Below are 17,500 nucleotides of genomic sequence, written 5' to 3'. Positions count from 1 at the left end.
AGTAACATAGAAACAGTACAGTAGTAACATAGAAACAGTATAGTAGAAACATAGAAACACTACAGTAGTAACATAGAAACAGTACAGTAGTAACATAGAAACAGTACAGTAGTAACATAGAAACAGTACAGTAGTAACATAGAAACAGTACAGTAGTAACATAGAAACAGTACAGTAGTAACATAGAAACACTACAGTAGTAACATAGAAACAGTACAGTAGTAACATAGAAACACTACAGTAGTAACATAGAAACACTACAGTAGTAACATAGAAACTGATTTTGCAACCAATCTATCCTAGAATATCCTGCCTATATTGGCATATGTACATGATGGATATACATTGGCATTTATACTGAACAAAAATATGAATGCATCGTGCTACATTTTCAGAGATTTTAGTGAGTTACAGATCATATAGGGAAATTAGTCCATATAAATACATTTATTAGGCCACCATCTATGAATTTCACATGACTTGGCAGGGTTGCAGCCATGGGTGGGCTATGGAGGGCATAGGCCCACCCACTTGGCAGCCAGGCCCACCCACTGGGGAGTCAGGCCCAGCCAATCAGAATGGATTTTTTTTCCCCCCACAAAAGGGCTTTATTATAGACAGAAATACTCCCCAGCAGCTGACCACCACCTGTCAGCCGATCCCGCAGGTGAAGAAGTCGGATGTGGTGGTACTGGGTGGGCGCGGTTACACGTGGTTCTGCGGTTGTTAGGCCGGTTGGATGTACTGCCAAATGCTCCAAAACGATGTCGGAGGCAATTTAGGGTGGAGAAATTAACATTCAATTATCTGGCAACAGCTCTGGTGGACATTCCTGCAGGCCGGCATGCCAATTGTACGCTCACTCAAAACTTCAATGTGATGAAGATGATATGGTTTAAATTTTGAAAAGGCATTGGCCAGGGGCTGTGTGGAACAAGGTCTGAACAGGAGCTGGTCTCAAATGACTTGTGAATTCATGACCTTGGGACTTAAGGGTTTAATCTGCACAAGGCATAGTTCTGAGATTTTGAACATCAAAGTTTTCACATCCCAGATCTCAGAACTGTTTTCTTGTGAATTATTCTTTCATAAACCCCCCCCAAAAAACTAAAGTGCAGAGTAGATTTGTAAATCTGATTGAACCTTTTGGAGTCTGAAATGTCAATCTGGTTTCAACCATAAAGTTTTACCTAACAACTCTGAATTAGACATGTTTAGCTTTTAAGAAGACTGTAGCTTATTGAATACATTAATTATAGGATAACACTATATTACCAAGATACAGGCAAATCATTAGAAAGAATTACTGTGACATCATCATTTACTTTCGGGTCTTCTGACAGTGATGTTTTCTTTTTTGCTTGCTGTTATTTTGGGGGGGCAGGTAGCCTAGTGGTTAGAGTGTAGAGGCTGGCAGGTAGCCTAGTGGTTAGAGTGTAGAGGCTGGCAGGTAGCCTAGTGGTTAGAGTGTAGGGGCGGCAGGTAGCCTAGTGGTTAGAGTGTAGGGGCGGCAGGTAGCCTAGTGGTTAGAGTGTAGAGGCTGGCAGGTAGCCTAGTGGTTAGAGTGTAGAGGCTGGCAGGTAGCCTAGTGGTTAGAGTGTAGAGGCTGGCAGGTAGCCTAGTGGTTAGAGCGTAGAGGCTGGCAGGTAGCCTAGTGGTTAGAGCGTAGGGGCGGTAGGTAGCCTAGTGGTTAGAGCATTGGGCCAGTAACTGAAAGGTTGCTAGATTGAATGCCAGAGCTGACAAGGTAAAAATCTGTCATTCTGCCCCTGAACAAGGCAGTTAACCCACTGTTCCCCGGTAGGCAGTCATTGTAAGACGTTGTTCTTAACTGACTTGCCTGGTTAAATAAAAAAAATAATTGCTGGCTAGACTAGCATAGACCATACTTAGAGGGTTCTGATTGGTCCGTCTGTATTTGTTCAGGCTTGTGATTGGATTGCAGCGCCATGTTCTAATGAGTTTATGCAAATTAGAGTTTTCAAATTTAAGTAATTTTTTTCTCTCACTTAAAATGTTATTTACAACAACAAAAAAATCAAACTTCTCAGATATATGAAGAACCATCTAAAGATATATTATATGTGACTAACTCATTTAGACAAAATAATATCAGACAGAACATTATAGTCCCAAAGGTCTCGAAGTGGTGCCTCATCTTTTGTACCTGGCAAAAAGTGTTTGCGTGCATCAGCGGAGGCTGCTGAGGGGAGGATGGCTCATAATAACAGATGAAATGGAATAAATGGATAAATAAATAAATTCCAGCCATGAGCCGTCCTCCCCTCAGCAGCCTCCACTGGTGTGTGTGTGTGTGTGTGTGTGTGTGTGTGTGTGTGTGTGTGTGTGTGTGTGTGTGTGTGTGTGTGTGTGTGTGTGTGTGTGTGTGTGTGTGTGTGTGTGTGTGTGTGTGTGTATTCGTATTCGCAGAGAGAGATCGAGGAAGACAGAGAAGATTTTGTTCCGGTAACATAGAAACGTGTAATTATCAGAACCCTAGAGAGACAGATAAAACGGAAGGGTGGCAGAGGTTAGCGGAGAGGACTGCTCTCTCTTTTCCCATCTCCTTTTCATGCCCTTTCTTTCTCCTTTCATTCTATTCTCTCGGTCCTCGAAAGCACTGCCTGACTGCAGACATGATACATTGCAGGAGAAATAGAGGAGAGAGAGAGAAGAGAGAGAGGAGAGAGGAGAGAGAGAGAAGAGAGAGAAGGGAGAGAGAGAGAGAGAGAGAGAGAGAGAGAGAGAGAGAGAGAGAGAGAGAGAGAGAGAGAAAGAGAGAGAAGAGAGAGAGAGAGAGAGACAAGAAGGGCCTTCTATGCCATCAAAAGGAACATAAAAATTGACATACCAATTAGGATCTGGCTACAAATACTTGAATCAGTTATAGAATCCATTGCCCTTTATGGTTGTGAGGTCTGGGGTCCGCTCACCAACCAAGAATTCACAAAATGGGACAAACACCAAATTGAGACTCTGCATGCAGAATTCTTCAAAAATATCCTCCGTGTACAACGTAAATCACCAAATAATGCATGCAGAGCAGAATTCGACCAATACCTGCTAATTATCAAAATCTAGAAAAGAGCTGTTAAATTCTACAACCACCTAAAAGGAAGCGATTCCCAAACCTTCCATAACAAAGCCATCACCTACAGAGAGATGAACCTGGAGAAGCATCCCCTAAGCAAGCTGGTCCTGGGGCTCTGTTCACAAACACAAACAGACCCCACAGAGCCCCAGGACAGCAACACAATTAGACCCAACCAAATCATGAGATAACAAAAAGATCATACTTGACAGATTGGAAAGAATAAACAAAAAACAGAGCAAACTAGAATACAGAGAGTACACAGTGGCAGATTACGTGACCACTGTGACTGACCCAAAATTGAGCATAGCCTTGCTATTGAGAAAGGCTGCCGAAGGCAGACCTGGCTCTCAAGAGAAGACAGGCTATGTGCACACTACCCACAAAATGAGGTGGAAACTGAGCTGCACTTCCTAACCTCCTGCCAAATGTATGACCATATTAGAGACACATATTTCCCTCAGATTACACAGATCCACAAAGAATTTGAAATCAAATCCAATTTTGATAAACTCACATATCTATTGGGTGAAATACCACAGTGTGCCATCACAGCAGTAAGATTTGTGACCTGTTGCCACAAGAAAAGGTCAACCAGTGAAGAACAAACACCATTGTAAATACAACCCATATTTATGTTTATTTATTCAAAGAGAGATTCAGGAGAACCTTTCACCGCGAGCAAGTCTGGTCACACATCAAACTGCCATGCAGACAATGATAGTCACCTGCATGTAATCTAACTAGATAGCTGGCTAACGTTTGCTAGCTAACTAGTTAGCTCACATTAACAAAAGCCTTTTCGGTCCGCTCTAAATTGCTAATAAATATCTAGCTGTGCGACCTAGAACAACATCACAGAGAGAATATTCTGGTTATAGGCAGAATCGCAGTCTCTGATTGCCATAGAGAATAGACTGAGCGCAGATTTGTGACCGTTGTGTTTTACTACAGAGAAAATGGCTTATTTCTAGCAGTTCAAAAGTTTGAACCATATTTCTGTGGGGGATTGACTGCCTGCCCTTTACACATAAACCGCGTTGTGGGCCGCTAAAGCTAATGCTAACGACCACCAAGTTGGATCGAGGTGCCTGCCGACCTAAGGTGCAGTGCCACTGGTCAGCTGTAGCCTAGAAACTAGTAACGGGTCATTTTCTTTCTCCTCCCAGGATTACACAGTATTTCGAGTAGGATAGCAGCCTTCACAATAAATAGCCATCTAGATGTCACCGTGATATATTACATCCAATAGAGAGAGAGAATACATGGCGAAAAAACAAAGGGACAGAGTGTCCTCCTTAGCTGTCTCAGCCCTGTTGTGATTCGGTTCACTTGGCACGACATAAATCATTGTTTTGTAGGCCAGGAGTGTCTATATAGCCTCTATAGTTTACAACATTGTTCCATAATGTTACAGTATTAGCTAAACATGTTCACTTGACCAGTAGTATGCAAACATTTGGTGGCACGGCTAGAAAGGAAAATGATGTGAGTCTGGTAAAATAATATTGTGTAGGCTAAAATAATGTTGTATTACTTTGCTAGGGTTTGAAGTAGGTGTATCTGGCTGTCTTATTTGTATTTGTTCAATGCCTCAATTGATTTCATAAACTGTATTGGATATATGCTGTAGGATGGAATCAACCGAAGATGATAAATCCTGGAGATGGGACAAAGTGCATGACAAGGTGGCCCAGAGGAAGATGAACCCTGGAGATGGGACATGACAAGGTGGCCCAGAGGAAGATGATCCCTGGAGATGGGACATGACAAGGTAGCCCAGAGGAAGATGAACCCTGGAGATGGGACATGACAAGGTAGCCCAGAGGAAGATGAACCCTGGAGATGGGACATGACAAGGTGGCCCAGAGGAAGATGAACCCTGGAGATGGGACATGACAAGGTGGCCCAGAGGAAGATGATCCCTGGAGATGGGACATGACAAGGTGGCCCAGAGGAAGATGAACCCTGGAGATGGGACATGACAAGGTGGCCCAGAGGAAGATGATCCCTGGAGATGGGACATGACAAGGTGGCCCAGAGGAAGATGATCCCTGGAGATGGGACATGACAAGGTGGCCCAGAGGAAGATGATCCCTGGAGATGGGACATGACAAGGTGGCCCAGAGGAAGATGATCCCTGGAGATGGGACATGACAAGGTGGCCCAGAGGAAGATGATCCCTGGAGATGGGACATGACAAGGTGGCCCAGAGGAAGATGATCCCTGGAGATGGGACATGACAAGGTGGCCCAGAGGAAGATGAACCCTGGAGATGGGACATGACAAGGTGGCCCAGAGGAAGATGATCCCTGGAGATGGGACATGACAAGGTGGCCCAGAGGAAGATGATCCCTGGAGATGGGACATGACAAGGTAGCCCAGAGGAAGATGATCCCTGGAGATGGGACATGACAAGGTGGCCCAGAGGAAGATAAACCCTGGAGATGGGACATGACAAGGTGGCCCAGAGGAAGATGAACCCTGGAGATGGGACATGACAAGGTGGCCCAGAGGAAGCCAGCTGTTCTCAACCCCTAAATTGCACCTTTCTTCCAAGAGCTCAATGAGTTTGAATGAAGACCTCTCGTGAGGTAAGTATAGATACATACCCACGACACCGGCTTGATATGTCCCTTGTCCCCTGTCTTTTTACCCACAGAGTAACAGCCCTGGTGCTCTCTGTCTCTCATTCTATTCTTTATTTTTGATGCTTGTCCTCGGGGTGAGAAGAGCTGACCGACCAGAATTGAGGAGGATTGTTACAGAGCCCCGTGAGGAACACCTGATGCTGTGTTAACTTCCTGGATGTTCTGTGGCCCAAACTGCCCTGTTGTGCGTTTCACCTCCTCTGGACCACCTTACCCCAAATAGAGTTGCCCCTGATCACAGATCGGGCTGCATCACAGCCTGGCACGGCAACGTCACCGCCGAGGACAGCAAGCCACTTCACAGGGTGATACAACTCCACCGCAGCGGACAGCAAGGTGCCTCAGAGGGTGATACACTCAGCCAAACGCACCATTGGGTGCAAACTGTCTGCCCTCCAGGACACCCCCCCCCCCCCCCCCCAACATTTACTTACTTTACCTGCTTCTCCCCCTACCGACATTTCCCCCACGCCAATGACATGATATGTACGGATTAAGTGAGCATGGCCTTGCTATCGAGAGAGGCCGCCATAGGGAGAGAGAGAGAGAGAGAGAGAGAGAGAGAGAGAGAGAGAGAGAGAGAGAGAGAGAGAGAGAGAGAGAGAGAGAGAAAGAGGGATGTCCTTATGGTAAAGACAAGAAGAGGATAGAATTGCCATGTTCAACCTCTCTCTCTCTCTGTCTCTCTCTCTCTCTACTCTCTCTCTCTCTCTCTCTCTCTACTCTCTCTCTCTCTCTCTACCTCTCTCTCTCTCCTCTACCTCTCTCTCTCTCTACCTCCATTTTTTTTATCTCTCCCTCTATTCCCTCTTCACTCCCTCTATCTCTCTCTATACCTCTCTACCTCCATTTTTTTCTCTCCCTCTCTATTCCCTCTTCACTCCCTCTATCTCTCTCTCTCTACCTCCATTTTTTTCTCTCTCTCTCTATTCCCTCTTCACTCCCTCTATCTCTCTCTCTCTACCTCTCTACCTCCATTTTTTTATCTCTCTCTCTATTCCCTCTTCACTCCCTCTATCTCTCTCTCTCTACCTCTCTACCTCCATTTTTTTTATCTCTCTCTCTATTCCCGCTTCACTCCCTCTATCTCTCTCTCTCTACCTCTCTACCTCCATTTTTTTCTCTCTCTCTCTATTCCCGCTTCACTCCCTCTATCTCTCTCTCTCTACCTCTCTACCTCCATTTTTTTCTCTCCCTCTCTATTCCCTCTTCACTCCCTCTATCTCTCTCTCTCTACCTCTCTACCTCCATTTTTTTCTCTCCCTCTCTATTCCCTCTTCACTCTCTCTCTCTCTCTCTCTCTACCTCTCTACCTCCATTTTTCCCTCCTCACTCCCTCTCTCTCTCTCTCTCTCTCTCTACCTCCATTTTTTTCTCTCTCTCTCTCTATTCCCTCTTCACTCCCTCTATCTCTGAGGTATCTCTGTGTGTCTCTGATAGATTGTGACGTATGTATTGACTCTGTAGTTTAAGCCATCCTTCAGACTTCATTACTTTTAGTCCCTTAAGGGTCTCCCTGTCAAACTCTTCCTTCCTCTATCTCTCTTCCTTCTCTCCCCTCCAAACTTTCTCTCTGTGCTTATATCCTGCATATGACCTTCCCATAATGTCAGGTGTAGCTGTGCAACCTGGTCTCAGATCATTTTGTTTTATTCTTTAAGTAAATCTGAGACACTCCATTTAGTATGATATGATACGTTTTCTATGGTGTGTATTAATTCTGGGATATCCGTCACCCATTTCATATGATACAGTATGGGTTAGGGGAAGGGTTAGCTAAAGGGGAAGGGGAAGGGTTAGATAAATGGATTAGGGGGAAGGGTTAGCTAAAAGGGTTAGGGTCAGGGGAAGGTGAAGAATTAGATAAATGGGTTAGGGTCAGAGGAAGGGGAAGGGTTAGATAAATGGATTAGGGGAAGGGTTAGCTAAAGGGGAAGGGGAAGGGTTAGATAAATGGATTAGGGGGAAGGGTTAGCTAAAAGGGTTAGTTGAAGGGTTAGCTAAAGGGTTAGTAGAAGGTTAGCTAAAGGGTTAGGGGAAGGGTTAGCTAAAAGGGTTAGTGGAAGGGTTAGCTAAAGGGTTAGGGGAAGGGTTAGCTAAAGGGTTAGTGGAAGGGTTAGCTAAAGGGTTAGTGGAAGGGTTAGCTAAAGGGTTAGTGGAAGGGTTAGCTAAAGGGTTAGTGGAAGGGTTAGCTAAAGGGTTAGGGGAAGGGTTAGCTAAAGGGTTAGGGGAAGGGTTAGCTAAAGGGTTAGTGGAAGGGTTAGCTAAAGGGTTAGTGGAAGGGTTAGCTAAAGGGTTAGGGGAAGGGTTAGCTAAAGGGTTAGGGGAAGGGTTAGCTAAAGGGTTAGGGGAAGGGTGTAGGGGAAGGGTTAGCTAAAGGGTTAGGGAAGGGTTAGCTAAAGGGTTAGTGGAAGGGTTAGCTAAAGGGTTAGGGAAGGGTTAGCTAAAGGGTTAGGGGAAGGGTTAGCTAAAGGGTTAGGGGAAGGGTTAGCTAAAGGGTTAGGGGAAGGGTTAGCTAAAGGGTTAGGGGATGGGTTAGCTAAAGGGTTAGTAGAAGGTTAGCTAAAGGGTTAGGGGAAGGGTTAGCTAAAGGGTTAGTTGAAGGGTTAGCTAAAGGGTTAGTAGAAGGTTAGCTAAAGGGTTAGGGGAAGGGTTAGCTAAAGGGTTAGGGGAAGGGTTAGCTAACATGCTCAGTAATTGCAAAGATATGTCTTATGTAACAATACCAAACATAAGATATCATGCTAACTTTATGTCTAGTCTATGAGACCAGGCTGGGCTGTGAGAAGTGTAGAGGTCATAGGTTAGTGGTGTATTGTTGTAGAGAGGTCAGGTGTAGGTGTGTAAGGTGGAGTCAAGATGTCAGGTGTGTATTGCAAACTCAGGTAGACTCAGGTAGACTCAGGTAGACTCAGGTAAACTCAGGTAAACTCAGGCAGACTCAGGTAGACTCAGGTAAACTCAGGTAGACTCAGGTAGACTCACCTGTACACCAGTGTCTCATCGGCTGTACAGTTGTACTGTATCTGAAACATCCACACCAGGTAAGCTCCAGCCGATTGGCCCAGATCCCATCGCACCTGTGCTGAAGTAGAAGTGACTCCCTGTATCCCAACCATCCTCTCCTCTTCTTCCTCCTCCTCTTCCTCTTCCTCTATCCTAATCCCTCCATCCTCCCTCTCTCCCTCCGCCACACCACCCTCCTCATCCCCGTCTCCCTCCTCTCCTCTCCTCTCTTCCATGTCTCTTGTGTTCCCTCCATTGTTAACTTCGGAATTCCCACTTTTTCCAGTGGCGATGTCCGAAGAACCCTGAATTTTTCCATTAGAATTCCCGGCATTCCCAGTAACCGTCACATTCCCTGGAACGTTCACGTTCCCATTTCGATTCGGCAAGAGAATGATATTTAGATCCACAGTTGCTGTAGCCTCCCCAGCCGCGTTTATCGCTATGCACGTGTACACTCCGTCATCCCTAGCAACCGTAACAAAGAGATCCAACGTTCCATTCCGGAACGATGTCGTCCGGCTGGAATTCGCCACAATACGATCATCGGGGGAGACAAAATGGATGATGGGTTCGGGGTCGCCGATGGCTCTGCATTTCAGGGTTGCCCTTTGACCTTCCAGGACCCAGAGCTTGTGGGTGTGTCTGGTGATGAGGGGCGGCTCACAGGTAAACTCTTCCTCAAGGATGGACCAGAAATACCTGGACAGGTGGGGCAGAGACAGAAGAACGGTTAACTATAACATTCACTGAGAGACACAGTATCTATATCGCTCTATTTAAACATCTGAATTAAATCTATTTTCAAAGTCATCGACATCCTGGTGGAGTTAGGAATCAGAGCTCACGGTAATGTCACGGTAATGAACGAACGGAATCGGACATATCAAAGACACTGTCATCATCATCTGTTTTACCTGCCGGCCAGGTGAGGGGGCGTGGCGCAGGTCTCCATGTCGTCCTCTCGGACCAGCCTGCGTAACCATAACAACTCACAATTACAGTGTAGCGGGTTTCCTCCGAAGTTTAGACTGATGACGCTGTTGTAGGGAGTTGGACTGATGGCTCCCGTCTGAGACCTGGAACATAATTCTAAAATAATGAGTCATTTATAAGTAAGTCATTTGACAGTTCAGTTTACTATGTAGCTTACTCTCATACCACAACAACAACAAGAATTGAATTAATTATGAACCTTCCAAAAGCATCCCCAATTAAATATTTATGGAACTTCAGCTTCACTAATGTAGAAAACCAACATATCCTTAAGGGATGTGTAATATTTGGATAGTTGATTTCTATTTAGCAGCCGCCAGTATCAAAAGCAACTTACAACAGTGTGTTTACATTTTAGTATCGGTGGCCACAGCTGGAATCAAACCCGCGACCCTTGAGTTGCTATTATCATGATGTTATCGGGTAAGTTACACACGTTGAATAGATGTAATATGTCTACTGTCTTTAGCAGTTCAGTCACAGTCTTTCATTCAGTCCAGGACTTGAACCAGCAACCTCTGACCCTTGACCTCTGGGTGGGGGGGGGGGGGGGGGGGCAGGGTTGCTACGGTAACATACCTGGCAAACAGGGGGTCAGGTGGCAGGGTCCTCAGCCTGTTAGAGGTCATGTCCAGGCGAGCCAGCTTATACAGCCCTCCAAAGCATCCCTCTGCGATGTGGTCTATCAGGTTATGATCCAGGTTCAGAGTGTGGAGACTGGCCATGTTCTGGATCGACTCCCATGGAACCCTGGGGAGGACATATTGGGGTTATAACACATCATAAGCACTACATAGTGATGTGGTCTATCAGGTTATGATCCAGGTTCAGAGTGTGGAGACTGGCCATGTTCTGGATCGACTCCCATGGAACCCTGGGGAGGACATATTGGGGTTATAACACATCATAAGCACTACATAGTGATGTGGTCTATCAGGTTATGAGCTTCTGGATCGTCTCTCAAGGAACTCTGTGTTGAGGATGGAGAGCACGTTTATTTGACTTTGCAGAAGCCTTCAAAGTCAACATTAGGAGGGGAGCATAGGTCTTTGGCAGAATTTTTGGAATACCTTTCATTGCATTCAATTATGACATTTGGACTGTTTGAAAGTAAAGACGTTGTATTTTCTCTGTGTAGATATTGTTTTCTATACAGACATCCCAGACTGTTGCTATAGCAACAAACGTAGTGTAACGAATACCAGATATCATAGACTATTGCACAGCAAAAATCAGACCAAAATATACAGTACCAGTCAAAAGTTTGGACACACCTACTCATTCAAGGGTTTTTCTTTATTTGTACTATTTTCTACATTGAAAAATAATAGTGAAGACATCAAAACTATGAAACAGCACATATAGAATAATGTAGTAACCAAAAAAGTGTTAAACAAATCAAAATATATTTCATATTGGTGATTCTTCAAATTAGCAACCCTTTGCCTTGATGACAGCTTTGCACACTCTTGACATTCTCTCAACCAGCTTCATGAGGAACGCTTTTCCAACAGTCTTGAAGGAGTTCCCACACATGCTGAGCACTTGTTGGATGCTTTTCCTTCACTCTGCGGTCCGACTCATTTGATTGAGGTCGTGGGATTGTGGAGGCCAGGTCATCTGATGCAGCACTCCATCGCTCTACTTCTTGTTCAAATAGCCCTTACTCAGCCTGGAGGTGTGTTTTGGGTCATTGTCCTGGTAGTTCCTCTAAACGCAAACCAGATGGGATGGTGAATCACTGCCGAATGCTGTGGTAGCCATGCTGGTTAAGTGTGCCTTGAATTCCAGGTAAATCACTGACAGTGTCACCAGCAAAGCACCCCCCACACCATCACACCTCCTCCTCCTCCATGCTTCACGGTGGGAACCACACATGCGTAGATCATCCGTTCCTACTCAGCGTCTCACAGAAACACAACGAATGGAACTAAAAATCTCAAATTTGGACTCATTAGACCAAAGCACAGATTTCCACCGGTCTAATGTCCACTGCTCATGTTTCTTGGCCAAGCAAGTCTCTTTTTCTTATTTGTGTCCTTTAGAAGTGGTTTCTTTGCAACAATTCAACCATGAAGGCCTGATTCACACAGTTTCCTCTGAACAGTTGATGTTGAGATGTGTCTGTTACATGAACTTTGTGAATCATTTATTTGGGCTGCTATTTCTGAGGCTGGTAACTCTAATGAACTCATCCTCTGCAGCAGAGGTAACTCTGGGTCTTCCTTTCCTGTGGCGGTCCTCATGAAAGACAGTTTCATCATAGTGCTTGAGGGTTTTTGCAACTGCACTTGTAGAAACTTTCAAAGTCCTTGAACTTTTCTTGACTAACCTTATGATGGACTGTTGTTTCTATTTGCTTGTTTGAATTGTTCTTGCCATAATACGGACTTGGTCTTTTACCAAATGGGAATATCTTCTACATACCACCCCTACCTTATTACAACACAACTGATTGGCACAAACGCATTAAAAAGGAAAGAAATTCCACAAATTAACTTGTAACAAGGCACACCTGTTAATTGAAATGCATTCCAGGTGACTACCTCATACCTCAACCTCTGCTAAATGACTTAAATGTAATGTAAATACCTCATGGTTGAGAGAATGCCAAGAGTGTGCAAAGCTGTCATCATGGCAAAAGGTGGCTACTTTGAAGAATCTCAAATGTAAAATATATTTTGATTTTGATTTGTTTACTAAATTGATTTGGTTACTAATTTGGTTACTAATGATTTGGTTACTAAATCATTCCATATGTGTTATTTCATAGTTTTGATGTCTTCACTATTATTCTACAATGTAGAAAATAGTAAAAAATAAAGAAAAACCCCTGAGTAGTTGTGTCCAAACCTTTGACTGGTCCTGTAAGTCTCCTCACCATCTGAGGTTGTTGTAAGACAGGTCCAAGTCCTCCAACGTCAACAGCAAATCATTGAACGCTTCTGCCGACACCCTGGTCAGCTGGTTACCGTTGACGATGAGGTGCTGTAGATTGACCAATCCCAACAGGTCCCTCGGTCCCAGCGTCGTCAAGCGGTTACCGTCCAAATGCAAACTCCGCAAGCTCTCCAGATCGGAGAACGTCATTGGTCGGATGGAGTGGATAGTGTTCCGGGATAGAGTCAGATCGACCAATCCGGTCATGTTGGCGAAGTCAGCCCCGCCCACTTCTGTGATGTAGTTATCAGCCAATCGGAGCTCGACGGTTCGTCGATCGACATTCGGGGGAACGAATAGGAGGCCTTTATCTGCACAGAGCGTGCTTAGAGAGTCCGAAAGGTTCCGACAGACGCAGTGGAATGGACACACTGCGACCACGTCCCATGTCTCCCCTGCACCAATCAGAGAGGGCAGCAGGCAGCAGCATGTGACCAACGTCAGCCAATGGAGAGCCGGGAAGGCTGGGGATGTGCTGGGGGTGGGGCAGGCACAGCGAATGAGATGGGAGGGAAGGCGAGGGATGGACAACCGAATGAGATGCGAGGAGAATGATCCAGGAAGGGACTGGGAGAGGGGTAGTAGTTCGCAGGATTTCAGAAGTGTGTTTGAAGGAGTGATGGAGGGATGGAGGGATGAGAGGATGGAATGTTCTTCCCTTCTTTGTGGGTGTGTGTGTGTGTGGGGCGATGGGTGTCGTCTTCGGATTGAATGGGAAGGTGGGGGATCTGGCATGGTAGTATGGAGAGTTATCCACAGACCTAGAGAGTTATCCACAGACCTAGAGAGTTATCCACAGACCTAGAGAGACCCGACCGAGAGAGAGAGAGAGAGAGAGAGAGAGAGAGAGAGATAGAGAGAGAGAGAAGAGAGAGAGAGGGGGGGGGGTAGAGAGAGACAAGAGAGAGAGACAGAGGGAGTGAGAGAGAGAGAGAGAGAGAGAGAGAGAGAGAGAGAGAGAGAGAGAAAATAAGTGTTACAGACTCATATTGCACATTGTTTGGATAGTATTATGTAAGAATCCCCTTGTTTGTGTGTGTGTGTGTGTGTGTGTGTGTGTGTGTGTGTGTGTGTGTGTGTGTGTGTGTGTGTGTGTGTGTGTGTGTGTGTGTGTGTGTGTGTGTGTGTGGGGGGGGGGGGGGAGAGAGAGAGGGTGTGTGTATGTCTTGCAAGCCCTTGTGTCGTCGTCGTGTGTGTGTGTGTGTGTGTGTGTGTGTGTGTGTGTGTGTGTGTGTGTGTGTGTGTGTGTGTGTGTGTGTGTGTGTGTGTGTGTGTGTGTGTGTGTGAGGGGGAGAGAGATGTATATCAGCCCTTGTGTCTGTGTTAGGTCTTCCCTGAAACATTATAATCCACTCTGTGTTTTATAGTTCAGGAAATTCACACACAGGACACACACACACACACACACACACACACACACACACACACACACACACACACACACACACACACACACACACAGGACACACAAACACACACACACACAGAGAACACTCACACAGGACACACACACACACAGACACAGGACACTTACACAGAACACACACACACAGAACACTCACACAGGACACACACATGCACACACACAAACACACACACACAGGACACACACAGAACACTCACACAGGACACACACACACAAACACACACAGGACACACACACAGAACACTCACACAGGACACACACACAGGACACACACACAGGACACACACACACAGGACACACACACACACAGGACACACACACACACACACACACACAGGACACACACACAAACACACACAGGACACAAACACACACACACACAAACACACACAGGACACACACACAGGACACACACACAAACACACACACAAACACACACAGGACACACACACAGGATACACACACAGGGCACACACACAGGACACACACAGGACACACACACAGGCACACACACACACACACACCGGACACACACACAGGACACACACACACACAAACACACACAGGACACACACACATTCACCATGGATCCCTGTGCATTCAACCCATGTGTTACTACAGTACACTACACCTTAACGCTGCATAGCAACAGCATCCCAGAATACTCCACTACAGCCTAGCAACAACAACCCAACCCACCTCACAACACTATACATGCGAACTCCGTAGTTACAGAAGCAACCCACAGCACTTACACCAGTGTCACGGCAACCCATCAAATGATGACACCACAGGAATCTCCATAGCAACAGTAACTGAGCTAGATACATGGACAGCATCACAGGGCGACAGGTATGTTATCTCTATTATAATGTCCTTATTATAGAGCCATACCTAGGGTTGCAAATATCCAGTAACTTTCCTAAAATTCCCCATGTTCTCTAGAAAGCCTGGTTTTCAATGTTTCTCGGATTTAATGCTTATTTTCCTGCTGAATCCAGGAATATTTCAACCAGTATTTCTGGAAAACACTGGACATTTTGTACCTCTAGCCATAACACATATTTGCGACCAGTTACAGGATCGGAGGAGGTATGACACCAGTTCCTACTTCACGGTAGATCAGTAAGAATATTTTTGTCTGTTGCAGAAATGCCTTTTTTGAACATAATAACTTTCATGTTATTATAAACTGGTCTGGGATCCGTTGAATAAAAATGTTCAATTATGTGCCTAACTTAGCCAAGGAGAAAGCACTGACCTATAGACGGAGAAGAAATGTTCCTTCCTGGCTAGTCATTATTGGCTGAGGTAATAGGGTGAATAGACAATCTGATAGATGATTGGTCTGTCAAGTCACAGGTTTAAGTCTGTAACAGAATGGGTGTTTTCCTGGTCAGTGTGTATATAATCTTTGCCGCAGCTCTCAAAAGCATTGCTGCTTTGAATTTAGCTGGGTTTAACAGAGGCTCCTGTCTGGAGGTTTACATCTGTGGGTGGGGCTAAGGCTTAACGGGGTGTTGAACAAAGAAGAGCTGTCTAGGAAGTGTGAAAATATCATCAAGTCTTTCAAAGGGCATTTTTTTTCTCCTGCTTGTTTTTTAAAGAGATTCTCCGGTACTCTGTGTACTTTTTGCCAGATGTTCTGAAAGTACCACTCACGAGTTAAAAGTGGTCCCCCCCAAAAAAATGGTGTGCTACTTCACATATAGTATGTTCACCACGTCCGCTCGCTCTCTCTCTCTCTCTCTCTCTCTCTCTCTCTCTCTCTCTCTCTCTCTCTCTCTCTCTCTCTCTCTCTCTCTCTCTCTCTCTCTCTCTCTCTCTCTCTCTCTCTCCCTGTACGTGCGTGCGTCTGGCTAGCTGTCACTCAACTGGCAAGGGCCTAGGAAGCTCATTGGCTAGAACTCAAATTGCTAAGGGGCTGGTCCATATGGGGGAAAATGTAGGAAAAGTGGCCATTTGAACATCTGATTCTATACTTTCAGAAAACAAAATAAGAAAATCACTTACATTTTGATAAAAGCTTCAATAGAGAAATCTGCACGAGTTAATGCTGAATGGTCTTGGGGCCACTCTCTCTGACCTCTTTCTAGTGCCCTACTTTTGACCAGGGCCACCCACATGTGTGCCCTACTTTTGACCAGGGCCGTATGGGCCATTGTGCCCTACATAGGGAGTAGGGTACTGTCCAGGCTACATCAGTACTATCTGACAAGAACGATGGTTCTGTATGTCTCTGTTACTGAATAACTCAAACCACAGACCTCCATACTTAACCTCAATAGTCAGAGGGTGAGAGTGATGGAAAGAGGGACAGAGCGACACGTGAAGAAACTAATAGAAAAAGAGAGTGCGAGAGAGAGATGGAGAGAGGGCTTGAGGGACAGACAATGCAGAGAGAGGGAGAAATGGAGAGATGGAGAGAGCGAACGAGACTTGGAGAGAGAGGGAGAGGGTCACTCTTTAATTAAGAGTAGAATGTCTGATTTGACAATAAAATACATTGTTTTTATACAACATTTTACGTTGTAAAATTTAGAGTGGACTATGGCTATATCCCAAAATGGCCATGTAGGGAATAAAGTACCATTTGGGAAGCAACCCATAGCCCAAAACTAGTACCTACAACCCATATCTACTACCTACAACCAATATCTACTACCTACAACCCATAGCCCAAAACTAGTACCTACAACCCATATCTACTACCTACAACCCATATCTACTACCTACAACCCATATCTACTACCTACAACCCATATCTTCTACCTACAACCCATAGCCCAGAACTACTACCTACAACCCATATATACTACCTACAACCCATAGCCCAGAACTACTACCTACAACCCATATCTACTACCTATAACCCATATCTACTACCTACAACCCATAGCCCATTCCTACTACCTACAACCCATATCTACTAACTACAACCCATATCTACTCCTACAACCCATATCTACTACCTACAACCCATAGCCCATGCCTACTACCTACAACCCATATCTACTACCTACAACCCATATCTACTACCTACAACCCATAGCCCAGAACTACTACCTACAACCCATATCTACTACCTACAACCCATATATACTACCTACAACCCATATCTACTACCTACAACCCATATCTACTACCTACAACCCATATCTACTACCTACAACCCATATCTACTACCTACAACCCATAGCCTAGTGCTACAACCTACAACCCATATCTACTACCTACAACCCATATCCCAGAACTACTAACTACAACCCATAGCTCTACCTACAACCCATAGCTACTATCTACAACCCATAGCTCTACCTACAACCCATAGCTCTACCTACAACCCATAGCTCTACCTACAACCCATATATTCTACCTACAACCCATATA

General features: G+C 45.2%; 1 protein-coding gene across 1 annotated transcript in view; it reads right to left on the bottom strand.

The window, feature by feature from the left end:
- Nucleotides 1–17,500, bottom strand: part of LOC106608450 (leucine-rich repeat and fibronectin type-III domain-containing protein 4-like) — a 56,353-nt gene that overhangs the window by 10,630 nt on the left and 28,223 nt on the right. Inside the window, exons 2-5 of the mRNA XM_082977271.1 lie at nt 12,626–13,485; nt 10,324–10,494; nt 9,666–9,827; nt 8,728–9,450 (exon numbers count right to left, since the gene is read on the bottom strand). Coding sequence (XP_082833397.1) covers nt 8,728–9,450; nt 9,666–9,827; nt 10,324–10,494; nt 12,626–13,419 — 1,850 coding nt within the window. The 5' untranslated portion in view covers nt 13,420–13,485. The remainder of the gene's footprint in view (nt 1–8,727; nt 9,451–9,665; nt 9,828–10,323; nt 10,495–12,625; nt 13,486–17,500) is intronic.

Source organism: Salmo salar, chromosome 07 (genome assembly GCF_965601325.2).
Source record: "Salmo salar chromosome 07, fSalSal1, whole genome shotgun sequence".
In the NCBI taxonomy this organism is placed as follows: Eukaryota; Metazoa; Chordata; class Actinopteri; order Salmoniformes; family Salmonidae; genus Salmo; species Salmo salar.
The sequence above is the reverse complement of the archived record's forward strand: the minus strand, read 5'-3'. Positions and strand labels throughout refer to the sequence as shown.